Below are 14,706 nucleotides of genomic sequence, written 5' to 3'. Positions count from 1 at the left end.
AAAAGTTGGGGAGAAAGAAAATGCTGGAAAAAGAATCATAAATAGAACCTATTTAACAAAAATGGAGTCTGAACAAAACTCATATATGTATGTACATACGTACAAAAAATTAGAAAACAAAATCGAGCCTAGTTTGTACCTTTAATCAGCTTCTCTTGATCTGTGTATGTATCGCTACTTGTACTTGTTCAGTTGTTCGAGAGAACAAGGGAAATGCTCAAAGATCATAAATACTTGTACATTTACACGAAAACAACAATGTTCTATTTTAATATGTGAAGGTATAAAAGTTGAAAAGTTAAACTCCAAGATCAAAGGATGGAGAGCCCTGAATAGCCAGATTTAGAGGCATAGCCTCGCTTGTCATTGATATATTCCGTGCACAGCAATCTCTGAGTTGTTTTGAAGCTTCTTCCTCCACAGCATCAAGGTCAATACCTTCATAAAATTGATCATCATCATCAAACACCTCTCTCTTTTCTTCCATATTCTGTATTTCTAACAACTGGGATGAGGTCTTGGCAGTAGCTTCACAGAGTAAACTGAATTTGTCGTCTAAATTAACCATTGGCACAGATTGAGCTTGAAAGAAGCTCAATTTTCTCTTCCGGCTGTCTGGCCAACACTCATTATCAATCTCGGTGACAAAAAATCCCGAGTTCTTAGCTGTCAACTCTAAGCCAGTTTGAGTAGTCTTATTATAGTTTGCTCCTGATGAACTCCCACTTTCGTTCTTCGTACTACTTTGAACCATAGAGTGAGGACTGAAATCCGTGGAAACGTTGGGAGTTCTCTGAAATGGGGATTGACTGAGCAAGGACCGCCTGCAAAATATGGGTACCAATTCCAATTTTTTTTAAGTATAGAGCACATTCCCTTGTGTCAATCAAAACATTCAGAAAACAATCTCCCTTGTGGTTTTTTTTTTTAAAAAAAAAAAATCAATGATTTGTCCAAAAATGGATCATAGCCTCCAAGATGGAAAACATGCTTTTTAAGGGAAATGTTTGCTGGCAAAACCTGTAAATCGCCATCATGTCAGTTCGACTGACTCCAGGCTGTGAATCTGCTAATGTAGGATTCACACCATCATCTATGAAACTGTCTTCATATGAACTGTTCATGTGCTCGTCTTCTTCGTCATCAGATACAGAAACTTCTGAAGATACCCTAAATTAGGAGCCAAAGTAAATTATAAATAAAGATAGCAATCGCAAAAGAGAAACAAGGAGCAAGGGGTATGTTTTTTTATCAAATATTTAAAATGATACAAAATTGGGAAGAAAGGGGGAATATGGTATTACATTTGTCCAGCCGACAAATGTAGGCCATCGATTTTTATAGCGTGATAGTGACTTACTCTGCTTCATCATGAATATAGACAACAGCATTTTTCGCTTGCTTTCTCTTACCTGGATGCAAAAGAATAACATAAGCATGTTTCAGCACAGAGAAAGCTTAAATACATTGATATGGAGTTCAATTACCTAGTTCTACAAGAAAATTTAATCTAAACTGATATTTTTCGAGGGCAGATAAGAAACTCATATTGGTTAACCTTTGACTGGCTTAATTTTAGTATGAACTCCAGTAACAATTTGATCTTTGGATTTTCGAGGAACTTTCTCACTGCGATCTCCATGCTTGCGCAACCTTCTTAGCTTGTGATGCTGCTCAACTGTTGCAGATTTTTCTACAGATTCTACAAGCCAGTCTTTGCTGCTGCTTGAGTTTGAGGACTTATCATAAAGCATTTGTGCTTCTTTAGCACCTGGAACAGGTGACTTGCATGCACTCGGTGCATTTTTGTCCAGATACAGACCAGGAGTTTGAATGACACCTTTACTCAAACATGGGACATTCGTTTCCTTCTCTTCATCTTGCCTAGGGTTCATTGAAATCTGTGCTCGTACTTGTGGGGTCGAACCAAGAGCAGGAACCGTTGAACTGTCTTCATCACAATTCCATTTACCTGTACACTTTAATGCAGACATTAGCCTAAGCACCAAGACACAAATACATGCATAGAACAGGAACAATGATTCAGAAAACGAGCATTACTTAAGGGAGATTCTGGAACAATCCCACTTTTGATGAAATTAGTCAGCCGAGGACTGAGATCAGAATCCCTAAATTCATTGCTGGACTCAGCTTCAACAACTGGGATCATGCTATACACGATTTTATGAGCCTCACCAGAGAGATCCATTTCTTTTGATTTTCTGCTAGTGCCTAAGTACACATAATTTGTCAGCTTTGGGAAAAATGTACTTTTTGCAGATTACATAGAATTCATTCAAAAAAAATCCTTACCTCGGGGGGATGTTGACCCTGGAGACAGTTTACCTTTTGCTTGCATATTCTCTTCACGATTTTCAGAATTATCCATCAACTTGTTTACAGAGGAAACATTAATACTGTTTCTGCTTTTCAGATGACATTGTAGAGGAAATTGAGGTAATGATAAAACCGGAACATTTCCAAGATCATCCACTGATATAGAATCTGCTCCAAACAGGGGAGTATGCCTGCATGGTTTTTGTTTGTCTAAATCTTCAATGTGCATCTCTCTTGTTCTTGTAGTCTCCTCAAGCTCTTTATCATTTTCTACTGTCTTCCAATGCCCTTCAGCAGGATTCCTTTCTAAATCTATAACAGTGTTAGCACAAAGTTTCATCATGTATCAAGTAAGTATTCATGATCTGGGTATTTCCAGTGACTCAGGTAGCCCATGATATAGTAAGTTTGGTCCTTTACTCGGCCTTTGTGCAGAAAATTAAAAAATAAATCGCCAGTTTCCATACCTGAGGACTGAGGGCAACTCAAACCAAGCAGAGCCAAATAATTAGTTAACAATCACCATGTAGCAACCAAAATTACTAGGTTATATAATAAGTTAAATAAGATACAATAAATATAACTTTTAGTATGCATGATTAAACTATAGCTAAAAAAATAGAATAAATAAATAAAGCAATAGGGCAACCATTGGTTCAAAATGTATTAGGTGGATGAACTACAAGTCAATAATCATTCCAAATCAAACTGTATCGTATGAAAATCTATTCGAACTTCATAAATGCATGGGTGAACCATGAACAATTATTGAAAATCTCTCACGATGCAATTAAGCAGCAAAAAACATTTAATAGGAAGGTGCTCTTAACCTTTCATAATCCCCTTGTGAGATTCCACAGCTTCAACTCGTGAGGAAGGATATGAAATATCTTCATCCTGACCAAAAATGATTCGAATAATTATTAAGGACAGCACACATGATTAAGGTTCGACAAGAGCTAGAACACAAACCTTGGCAAAAACAGTTATATTCTCTATACATAATGATCGGCCTTGCAAACACTGCATTGTATCTATTAGGAAACAAGTTCTAGATGAATGCAGCACTTCATTCACGGGGGAGGGAAATGCCTGGAAATGAGGAAAGGCGACAAGAGATGGTTTCCAAGCAACTTTAATGGCAGTGGGAAAATACTTGGCAAGCAAGTCCATCTCAGCCTCCACTAATTTGGTTTTGTATGCTGGCACTGAGACAGGGTTATCATCTTTCTTTTTCTTTCCACGCGGAACAAATTGTTCAATTGACATTTCAAGAAATCGTACTTCTGGTCTAAAACGATGGGGGACCTGCAAGTGCGTATGGACATAGTCCCAGTTGTTAGCTGAATCATAGTAACAGAAATTTCTTTTACCAAAAAATTACAGAAAAAATCAGCAGAAAAGCTTACCATCCTTGGACTAGAATGGAAATTAAAGCTACTCAGTCCGCCATTTCGCATGTGTTTGTCAATGGACTTGCTGGTTGCTTTTTTTCGCATGTAACCCTTCAGTTCAGATCCTTCACATGCTAAAACTAGTAAATCTTATTAAGAAAATTACTGAAAGAAAGACTGAACCACGATAACATTTTAAGCTTTTAAATTATCGATGGGATGTGACAGACATTCAAAAATCAAGCTAAAAAAAATGAATCCTTCAGGATAAAGAACAAGGAGATGGATATCTACACGTCCTTCATGCTTCCTTCCCGTCCTCCCCATGCGCTGAATCATTCTCAAAGGTGATACGTTTGCATCAAAGCATACAACGAGATCAACTTCCATAATATCTAGACCTTCTTCACCAATTGATGTTGCAACAAGAACATTGTATCCACCTGCCCGAAATTTCTACAGAGGCAAGTCAAGTAAACCATCAAGGACAGAACACAAGAGGAAGCAAAAAAAAAGTACCTTTAAAACAGCCTGTTGAACTTTTTGTGGCTGTCCCTTCAACGTTTTTCCTTCGTAGAAATACAAGAAAAGTCACAAATGTTTATCAATAATTTCATGAGACCAAATAAATAATACCAAGTTGGTTGTTTGAACGCTAAATGTGAGGAATATCACTCCGGTTTTTGGACTTTTGCACCAACTCTGCTCACTTGGTTGAGCCTAAATGGTATGAGCTGTAGCATTCATGTAAACGAGCCAGTCGAGTATTGAGGAAACTACCGCTCTGGCCGGCCCATTGTAGTAAAACAATTAAAGCATTACAAAGCAACAGAAAGAGGAGAACTACCACCACCAGTTAAAAAATACACGTGGAAATTAGTTTGAAAATCTTGCTCAGACCCAAATGAGAAAAGTGCTAGGTGCTTTCAATTCAAATGGAAAGCTGATATAGTTCCATCAAAGAAAAGTTGAATTTACGTACCGGCGAAGCAATTTCAGATATGAATGCTCAGGACTACTACTACAACCATTTTGACTTGCATTATCTTCTAACCCATTTACTCAATTTCATAAATAAATCTTGAAGAGCATAGAAAAAAAAGATTGAAACCAATTATTAAAATGTTTACATTCAGCCAGTTGGGAATGTACAATGACAAAAGAAAGGAACAGTTGAGTAACAAACCTGAGCTTTGGCCAATGAATTCCATAGCTTTAACAAACTTCCCAGTGTTTTCTAGCGCGCTCATTATGTCCCTGAACCATTTAAGGAGAAACGACATTTTATTATACTTCTAATTTGATGTCAGGACAGGATGTAGAAAGATTTGAAGAAACAAAGATCAATTTGACCTGACACTGCCCCTAAAATTTGAGAAGATAATGACTCTGGAGCTTTGTGGATCTGTCACTTCTGCACGAGAAATTGCAGGGTCAGTTGCTCTGCATAAATACTAAAATGTAGTGCAAATGTAAAATACTGAAATGAAAGAAAAGCAGCCGTGAACATGGAACTCTTTCCTTCAGGTTTTACATATCATTCTATAACATTATACAGACATGTATGATGCAATTTTAAGAGTTTAAAATACTGTTAGCTGTCATCTCATGCATTATTTCTACTTCAAACTGCTGCATTTTTTATAGTTGTTAGACAGCAAAATTAACATAGTGAGAAGCAACATGCCCACAAACACAGACTTGTCGTGTTATTGAAATACTATTAATGCTACATACTGAAATGGTCAGTAAGCACATCCAGCATTTTTGCCAATTTTGGGCTCGGGGCACCATTGGAGACAGTTTTCTGCATTAGAAGTTTTGCTTTCAATAGAACTTCATTTCTGCTCATGAACCGGGCAAAGGACCTGCAAAACCATTCACTATACTCAGAAAGATCCTCAGTTTTCAGAAAAAATTAGTTGTAACCCTTCACGAACACTTTTCCGGCTAACAAGCTAAAAGAATTTGAGTTAGCATAAGTACAGATATATTAGCAAATGATATTATCTGGAATAATGTTTCAATAAAAAGTTGAGGAAACCCCAACCGACTAATCAATGAACTTAAACAGGGAGACACCTCTGATACAAAAAAGCAAGTCATGAGTGAGAGTGCAGGTGCAAAGACTTGATCAGCATTAGAGCATTTACAATGAAAAGAAGAATACAAAGATACAATAATCATCTTGAATCCAAAACAATCACATATACTCACATTCATATTATGCAGAAAAAGGAAAAAAACAAACTTCATTCAATGACAAATAGAGACCTACCCCTGTTTCAATTTCTCCTCAAGCATCTCAAACGCAGGCCTTATTCCATGGCTTGTGAGCAATTTTCTCACATGGTATAGCGTTATAAGAACACCAAAATAGCCTTCAATTTCTCCATATTTCATATGAGGAAGGTCCACTGGAGGCTCTAGCCGAAATTTATCCCTTGAATTGAGTAGATTGAAGGGGCTTAACTGTCAATTATTAATAAAGCTTTTAAGACAAAAATGAGCACGTGACCACAAATTTGTTAAAAGAAAACAATAATTGAGAATCCACCTAACCAGAATTGTGAAATGTAACAGATAAATAACTAATCATGAATGAGTTAACAAATATACACCATTCGACCATTATTTCAGATACTCATATGGACTGCAGCAAGAAACCAAGCCAAATCTTGAATAACACATTCAGGAAATTTCATAAACTGATGTCAACGAAGCAAAAAAATAGAATAAAAAGGAGTTGGTACAAACTCCAAACAGTAAGGTACAAGGCATACCATCTGGACATCTATCTTCTGAAGCACCCCAAGTGCACAAAGCCGGGCAGCAAATGGCCGTATTACTTCCAAAAGCAGATTACTTATTTCAACAGCTTCATCGCCCATAGCCACCTAACATATGCATAAAATGAAAACACCTCTCGTTCACGTATTCGAACAAACCATGCAGTAAGCTGGTGATGCTTTTTGACTACTGGATTTTCATCATCTAGGTGCAGCCTTGACATATAATAGTCAAATTGAAATCAGCAAAATAAAAAAAATAAGCACCTCAATTACTTCTATCTTTCTCTCATGCACATATGGAAGCACATCATGATCACTCTCGCTTCGGTATTCAAGAGTAGCTATTTGAAGGCTGTCAATTACACACTGAATTGCCTGCTGTTTACCTGCAACATGAATAATCAGAAAAGCAGCGCCATTACCATAAAGGAACTCAGAATACCAAATCAACTATCTGTCTTGTGGCCCAACGGAATACTTACTTCCTGGTGTTGCTGTGAGCGCCAATATTCGTAGTTGCACTGGAACATCCATCAACTTCAAAGTGGACAGAGAGTAGCATCGATTTAAAAATAATCAATTGAATAAGCGATATGAAAGCAAGTTTCTCCTGAAACTGCGAAGTTACATGATTCTCATCCATGTATGCATCTCAATGTTTCCCTTGCTTGTAGGTTCAAACAACTACGGTATATAGTTTTAATAGAGACAGACTTTTGATTTGATTATTCAAATTTCAGATATCAGAAAGAATCACACCCTCATCACTCCAACAAGACAAGCCCGGACTTATGATTTACCGAGATTTGTCGGTAACGGAAAATAAACTTAGCATCGAGGTAAATATCAACAATACTACTTACAAGCATAATTATTTGGGGCGGAAGGCGCACTAAAACGCTGAGGTGCCTTGGGGCCTAAGGCGCGAGGCGAAACGCGCGCTTTATCGAAGTAAAGCGCATTTGCCGCTTTCAGAGTCATTTTTTTTAAGGTTGAATGGAGATTTCATGGTAGCAGCAAAGTCAACTGTGTGGTGTTATGATTTTTGATGAAGCACACTAGCACAGTATGTTAATCACTCAATGGAGCTAGAAATTTATCTTGATTGGAACATTCGGCAGCAGATAGGGAGACGGAGATTTCATACGCAGACACAGAGACAGATAAACGCAAGACGAGAAAGAATTTGAGACAAAGAGAGATGCACAGAACCGGAAAGAATTTGAGACGGAGAAAAAGGCCGCTGCACGCATGCACAAAAAAAATTTGAGAGGTCATGAGGGAGAAGAACTTGCACATGCAGATTGCAGGGCTTTTTAAAACATTAAATAGGGATTGTGTCTGTTTTTTGGCTTTAAAACTTATTGGGCTTGATTCTTGAATTATTTTATATGGAATTGTAGCATATATGCCACAAGCGCACAGGCGCGCGCCTTTCAGCAGAGGCGATCCTAAGTCGCGCGCTTGCTTAAGGTGTTGCACAGTTGCACCTGGGATATTACCCAGGCACTCGCCTTTTATAACTATGCTTACAAAACCAAAATCACGAAACAACTTCCATGTCTAATATAAAAGAACTTTAGTGGAATGAATTATAAACCTCGTGCAGAACAGGAAGAAAAGAACTAGGATGACCCACCTCACGAACTGCAACAGAGTAGGAATAGTTTCCTGTTGCACGATGTGCCTCATCAATTACCAAACAAACCAGATGTTTTACCAAACATGAACCTGCAACATTGATTCAATTAAGAGGATCTCTGCAAACTGCTAATTAATGAGTATGATCAAACTTTACAATAATATTGAATTCTTATTATTTTCAAAGGCAGTGAACATAGTAACAAAACAGAGAATAGATATAGATGTACATCTAGTGAGTAAATATGCATGATTGAATCTTCAGAGACCCATTAAACCAACATATGTTCTCCAATCCCAACTGTCAGTAGATATCACAGGGTAAACTTAAACAAACTTTATCATTCTATCCTATAAGCCTTGCTTGGATATATTTGATCAACTTGATAAAGAAGCCACGGACAGTATAAGATGAAATAAATTGATGCTAAACTTTGTCATTTGAAAAAATGAAAAACCAACTCTACAGTGATTAACAATAGGAGGAAAAAACAAATAAGGTAATTTAAATCTCATCACTATTAGGCAGTTAACATCTCTTCTTATTTCAAAAGTTTTCTGAATCTTCAGATGATTATTACATTGAATAAAAGCAAAAAGATTTTTGAATCATAAATATATCATAGACTAGGTGACAACATCTGAAGTACTCCATCAAAGCTTGTATGTACTACTAAGTTATCTTCATTTAAAATCATGTCCATCAGTCTTTGACAAGATATTCTAACAAGTTGACAAACACACCAGACTGTATATCCTTCTCCAACACCTGTGGAGTGACAAAGAAGACACGTTTATCTCTCCATAAATTTGCTCTTGTCGCAGGACTCGTCTGGCCTGTCATGTCAATTGTCCACTCCTGTAGCAAGTGTGGTGTAAACTTTCTCAAATTAAGTATAGAAATGGAAACACTTCAACCAAAAACATTAGTAAATAAATTCTAAGAGTGATGTAACCAGCGCCTCACTTGTGGAATTCCAACAATTTTATGACAAGCTTCTATTTGTTGAATGACAAGAGGTCGAGTAGGAGCAGCAAAAACAATTTTTCCTGCCAACAATGCACTAGACGTATATAGTGTTGTTGCTCAATAAAAGTTTCCGATAGAAATACCAAAAATCATTTGAAATAATTATCAAAGGAAGAGTGATTATTAAAAGCCCAAGAACAAGTGCATGCAGGACAAAGGTGTGGTTAGGCCCAGCCGACCATCCGGTCTTGCCCGTACCACTCGTCTTGTACAGAAGTTCCATTTACATTTTTTTAAGCTTAGTTCCATTTTGTGCTTACCTGAATTCGATTTATACATAAGCATGATTATTAGCGACAAATTGGGAATACATTTTGAAGTCTTGATGGTTAATTTATCATTTTCATGCACTGAGCTTGAAAGTGAGATAACAGTCTTGTAATCATAATTAGCCAACAACAGGCTCGTCCCACAGTTTTCAGAATTACTGGTCGGGGCAAGGCATCGCATAATTTTCTTCATATATCTTGATTTATAATACTATTACACATGGGCCATGGATAAGTATGAAGTAAATAAACAATAAAGAAAATAAACATGAAAAAACCGATAGCAATATGGCGCAGAATCGCATTACCTTCAGGAAACCATCTGAAGTAATTAAACATGACAACCGCAGCGATAAAAGTTTTTCCAAGCCCTGTTGGTAATACAACTAACGTATTGGAAAACAGTGCAGTCTGGGTGATAGCAAACTGATAATCACGACGAGAGATGTTCACTGCCATAAATAAAATAACAAACAAATAAATGAGCCATTATTTGCTAGTGTAGTAAATACTGAAAGAAACTGTGATTTGTGGATAAAACATAATAACGTCTAGTCCTTTATTAGAAATTCCATATCAAATAACAAAGAAAATGAAGTTTTGCATGAAGATTTGTAAATTCTCACTTAATAAACCAAGCTGACAGTGATCGCCAGTTAGTGTAAATATATCTGAACGATAATCACCAACACAAGCTTTGGTCTCAAAGCAGAAGTTAACTACAAGAATCTCTCATTTGAAATTGAATTTTCATTTACTAACCACAAATTATTTAAGCTTTCATCACTAACTTTTTCCAAATGCCAAGTTAATTTTTTGCTTCCTCAGTTTTTCTCTGCGTCTATAGTTTGTAAATTCTAATGTCCCCACAAGTTCTTCGATCTGAAGATTTTATATAAAAAAATGGCTAGAAAAATTTCGGCAGAGTATTCACTTTCCCAGAGAGGAATTGAGTACTTCTGTATATGTTCCAAATTATTACTCATCGTATACTTATAGTAAAGAGTATTCAAATAGCATAAAAATGATTCTGGCACACGGATATTGACGCTAGAATCAATGACATGGAAAAAACAAAGTTCTTCGAATATGTCCACAAATTACCAAGTGAACGAAATCACCAAATGATAACTACCCAGTGCTTGAGTTCCAAAACGAGGAAAATCATAATTTTCAGCAGTCCCACTTAAATATCAGTAGTCATAACACGGGAAAGCAACGTTACAGCAGCATGCATATTATCAACTTGATAATTAGGACTATATGCCTGAAAGATAGCACCTTCATCATGCATTGTCACTTTTCAAACCCAAAAACTGCCACAGGATCCCTAAATCCCTATTCACCACCACAGCTCCCCAAAAAGATTAACAAATGATAAAAGGTAAAAAAGCATGGAAACATTGTGAGATTACCACATAGAAACGAAAATTCTATGGAAAGAAAAGAACCTGGGTAAACCCACGTCTTGGCGGCCTCCGGATCAATCTTGACAAATGTGCTACTCATTTCAATATCTTCACACTCGGAAACAACTCTATTATTATCACCAGTAACATCACCATAGCTCACAATGTTTGAAAATTCCGCCTTTTCCATAGATTGCATCAAATTGCTAGCAGAAACACCTATAAACTTATCTAATGTAGTTTGCCTAGTCGAAGAAATTGTGGCAATACATTCTCCTTTTCTACACGTTTCTTGAACTGGATTCGACTTAAAATAAATGTGTGCAACACTAGAACTATTAACTGGGGTGAGCTTTTCAGGAGCAGTAGCTTCGCACGCCACATCTATATCTCTCACGGCCGCTTCCCAATCAAACTCCTATGCACAGAGAAGACATTAAAATAGGAAAGGTCACACATTTTCTATCAAGTATAAAACAAATGCAAATAATATAATGACAATACGGAACAAATTAAACGGATGAACTCCTCCTAACTCACATCGTCATTATCTGTGACGTTGAGAGGGTGGGAAGTGTAACCCATGATCGTTTGCACGCGTTGGAGAGTTGATAATTCGATTAATTAGGGTTTCGATGTGAGATGGGATAAATTAACAGAGGGTTCCTCAAGAAGCAAGAGCGGCAAAATTCATGGGAGCGTCATTTTTGAAGTTAGTGAAAGACGAGCTTGTCCATGTGTCTTTGGGCTACTCTCCAAAGTGAGACAAATGAGTAGCCCATTCAAGTAACCCAAGCCCAAAAATCACTACGAGCCCAGGTCTCAGAAGCCGGATCCTTCTCATTGGACCATTTGTCGAGTGCTCTGGTCTAATTTGATTTAGGTAATTATTTGACATCGTTGAAGATTGCATTTCAAGCTGTCTCACTAATCTTTATCTGTGAGACGGTCAACCCTATCGATATTCACAATAAAAAGTAATACTATTAGCATAGAAAGTAATACTTTTTCATGAATGACCCAAATAAGATATCTGTCTCACAAAATACGACCCGTGAGACCATCTCACACAAGTTTTTGCCGTATTTCAAATACAACATAATTATTACAAATCAAGCCAAATATATTTAATTGTTTGAGAAAACAGAGACATGGTAATAAGTGAAAATTAACCGTATTTACACTTTGTTCTCAAATCTTCTCACCTCTTGGGTGAGACAACTTTAGCTAGGAGTCTCTTTTCTTTCTGCCCAACTCCTCGAAAACAACGTTCGTACAATGTTATTTGCAGCTTACTAGTCGATGTGTTGCGGTAGTGTTTTCTTGCATTGTTCAAAATGTTTTTTCTATATATACAATGCGGTGTGAAGCGATTCTATTTACCTAAACTCAAACAAGTGAGACTATAATTCATGATTATCTCTATCTTGGAACCTTGTCCTACCATTTATCGCTCTTAATAGGAAAAGACTATGCTACGTACACTTGATCGTTTGATAAGTGGAACCCATATTAAATCAATGGATTTCTCATTGTTAATTTAATCGTACGATTCATCAGTTTCTTGATACCTCGGGATGCCGAGTATGTCGTCATTGTAATTCTGTCAAACTTTATTAGATTCTAAAGCTAAGTGACAGAAACCACTTCACCCTAAAGTCTCGATACTTATTATGAGGCAGCAAAATGAAGATGGAAAAAAAAAAGTCTTCGGCTAATTCCAAGTTTCGTTCCTTTTTCCTCCCAACTTCTGTTGCCAATTTTGCCGATACACCAGTTGTTATGTACGAATTCTTCCCATGGTCCTATCGTGGGTCCTTGCATGTGTCATAGCTCGCAAAGTGAGCAGATCTTTCTTGGTGGATGATGACTTTTGAGGATGCTCCAGTGCAATATTGAAGATTTTTGGTTAAACTGTTGGAACATTGACAGACATTTGCTAAAAACAAAATCATAATTGTAGGCTAGGTGCTTTTTTTATATACAAATGTGTGGAGACTTATTTAAACCTGATCTAACATATTAACGGGGATTATTGATATCAATGAATGGAATAAGATATGAATTAAATCAATCTTGGAATTGAATGAGGTTGTGAATGAAATGATAGTTATATTTCATTTTAATGACGGGTACGGAAATAAATGGAAAATATATATAATTTTTTATTATCAAATATTTTTTAATTAAAAATTCAAAATGATAGCTCAATAAATATAATTATAATTGTTGAAATAACAAAAATGATAATTAATTATTTCTGTTAATTATTTTAAAACTAGCATTATGTTATTATTACTATATTTGATAAATAAAATAACTATCATTCATAAACATATTATAATTATTTTATCGAATAAATAATTATTTTATGTTTTTTATTTTATAATATGTTTATATATTAATATTATTACCTTGATTATTGACTTATTATTTTATCTATTTTAATTATTAATATTAACATCATTATTAAATTATAATCTTTTTATTTTTTTATTAATATAGTATATATTATTTTATTATTGTTAATATAGTATATATTATTTTATTATTGTTTATAATATATAATGTTTTATTATCTAAAAAATAATTATAATATATATTATTTATTATCATTGATGTTATCATTATGATGAAGATATAGATTAAAATTAGTTAAACTAGATAACATTTTTATAAAATACGTGAATTGAGAATAAGAATAAGAGTAGGTCTCTTGTGAGACAGTCTCACACAAGTTTTTGCTTGAGAATAATCATTCTCATTCAAAAATGGATGAAATGTTCATTGTCATGAATATGAGAATAGTGATTCTCAATTGAATGAGCATTAACAAACATGAGTATGTGATATAAGAATGCTCGTTTCATCATCACCTTATTCTCTGATAACAAGCATGTTCTAAATATCTGATGCAAGAGTCGCTGAAAATTGAACTCAAGATCCTATTATCTCACTCTTGCCACCAATAAGGCAAGAGATACTTAGTGTAATTGTACGTGGTTATAGTACCCAATATATATGTGAGATTTCATTTTAACCAGATTAAGCCGAGTTAATAAAATACACCACTTGTAGTGTAATTTTTATTTATAATATATGATTTCAAGTTGATATTGATGTGGGAGACATATAATACATGTACTCAGTTGACATTAAAGTGGGAGACATACAGATAACACATGACATATACGATGATTATTTCACACAAGGTTGATAATAGATTATGTCCTTTAACCAGAAAGGAAAACAATATGGGAACTAGTAATTGGTAAAGAAGACAAGGGATAGGGAATTTTTATTTTTGAGGGGGGCATTTTGAGAAATTTTTTATTTTTGAGGGGGTATTTTGAAAATTTTTGATGAGACTACAATTTGAATATTGTTGAAAAATTATTTAAAAAATGTGAAAAATATTTGTGTTGAAAATGTGAATGTTGAATGTTGAAAATTAGGTAAAATTAGGTGTTGAATATTGAAAATTAGTGTGTGATAATGTAGGTAATGATGTATTTTATTTTTGGATTATTTGTAAAAATTTTCTATAAATAGATTTCTCATTTGTGAAGAAAAACACAATTGAGTTGAGAGAAAATTATTATAAAGTGTGTAGTGTGATAATTTTGAGAGTTTGAGATTTTTACTTTTTACCGTAAATTTTTACTTTTTCACAACATGTTATCAGCACGAAGCTCTAAAAGTCCTCCATATTTTTCCAAGCTCCGAACAGAAGAAAAAGGTAACAAAAGTAATAATATTTATTTTACTGTTATTTATTTATTGTTTATATATTTAATATATAATATAATGTTATTATTAGAAATAATAAAAATA

At 35.1% G+C, this 14,706-nt stretch overlaps 1 protein-coding gene across 7 annotated transcripts; it reads right to left on the bottom strand.

Moving 5' to 3' along the window:
- Window positions 1-214: 214 nt before the first annotated feature.
- LOC140961364 (DEAD-box ATP-dependent RNA helicase FANCM) lies at window positions 215-11,556 on the bottom strand. 7 transcript variants are annotated; one of them, XM_073419848.1, is made up of 24 exons: window positions 11,413-11,556; window positions 10,915-11,290; window positions 9,772-9,915; window positions 9,132-9,214; window positions 8,909-9,023; window positions 8,163-8,254; window positions 7,006-7,060; window positions 6,788-6,909; window positions 6,515-6,628; window positions 6,010-6,203; window positions 5,469-5,599; window positions 5,085-5,145; window positions 4,918-4,988; window positions 4,251-4,300; window positions 4,022-4,187; window positions 3,747-3,874; window positions 3,310-3,645; window positions 3,168-3,234; window positions 2,314-2,643; window positions 2,062-2,232; window positions 1,559-1,972; window positions 1,361-1,412; window positions 1,021-1,170; window positions 215-824 (listed from the first exon to the last, which is right to left on the bottom strand). In XM_073419848.1, the coding sequence occupies exons 1-24, from the start codon at window positions 11,455-11,457 to the stop codon at window positions 299-301; spliced, it is 3,993 nt and encodes a 1,330-aa protein (XP_073275949.1). In that variant the 5' UTR covers window positions 11,458-11,556; the 3' UTR covers window positions 215-298. The 7 variants fall into 7 exon arrangements, 5 of the variants coding, with proteins under 5 accessions (XP_073275949.1, XP_073275948.1, XP_073275951.1 ...); XM_073419847.1 differs by having other exon boundaries at window positions 3,747-3,880; window positions 4,028-4,187; XM_073419850.1 differs by having other exon boundaries at window positions 2,347-2,643; window positions 3,747-3,880; window positions 4,028-4,187.
- Window positions 11,557-14,706: the final 3,150 nt, after the last annotated feature.

The sequence above is a fragment of the Primulina huaijiensis genome, chromosome 16, assembly GCF_012295235.1.
Source record: "Primulina huaijiensis isolate GDHJ02 chromosome 16, ASM1229523v2, whole genome shotgun sequence".
Lineage (NCBI taxonomy): Eukaryota > Viridiplantae > Streptophyta > Magnoliopsida > Lamiales > Gesneriaceae > Primulina > Primulina huaijiensis.
This window is presented reverse-complemented; position numbering and strand designations above follow the sequence as displayed.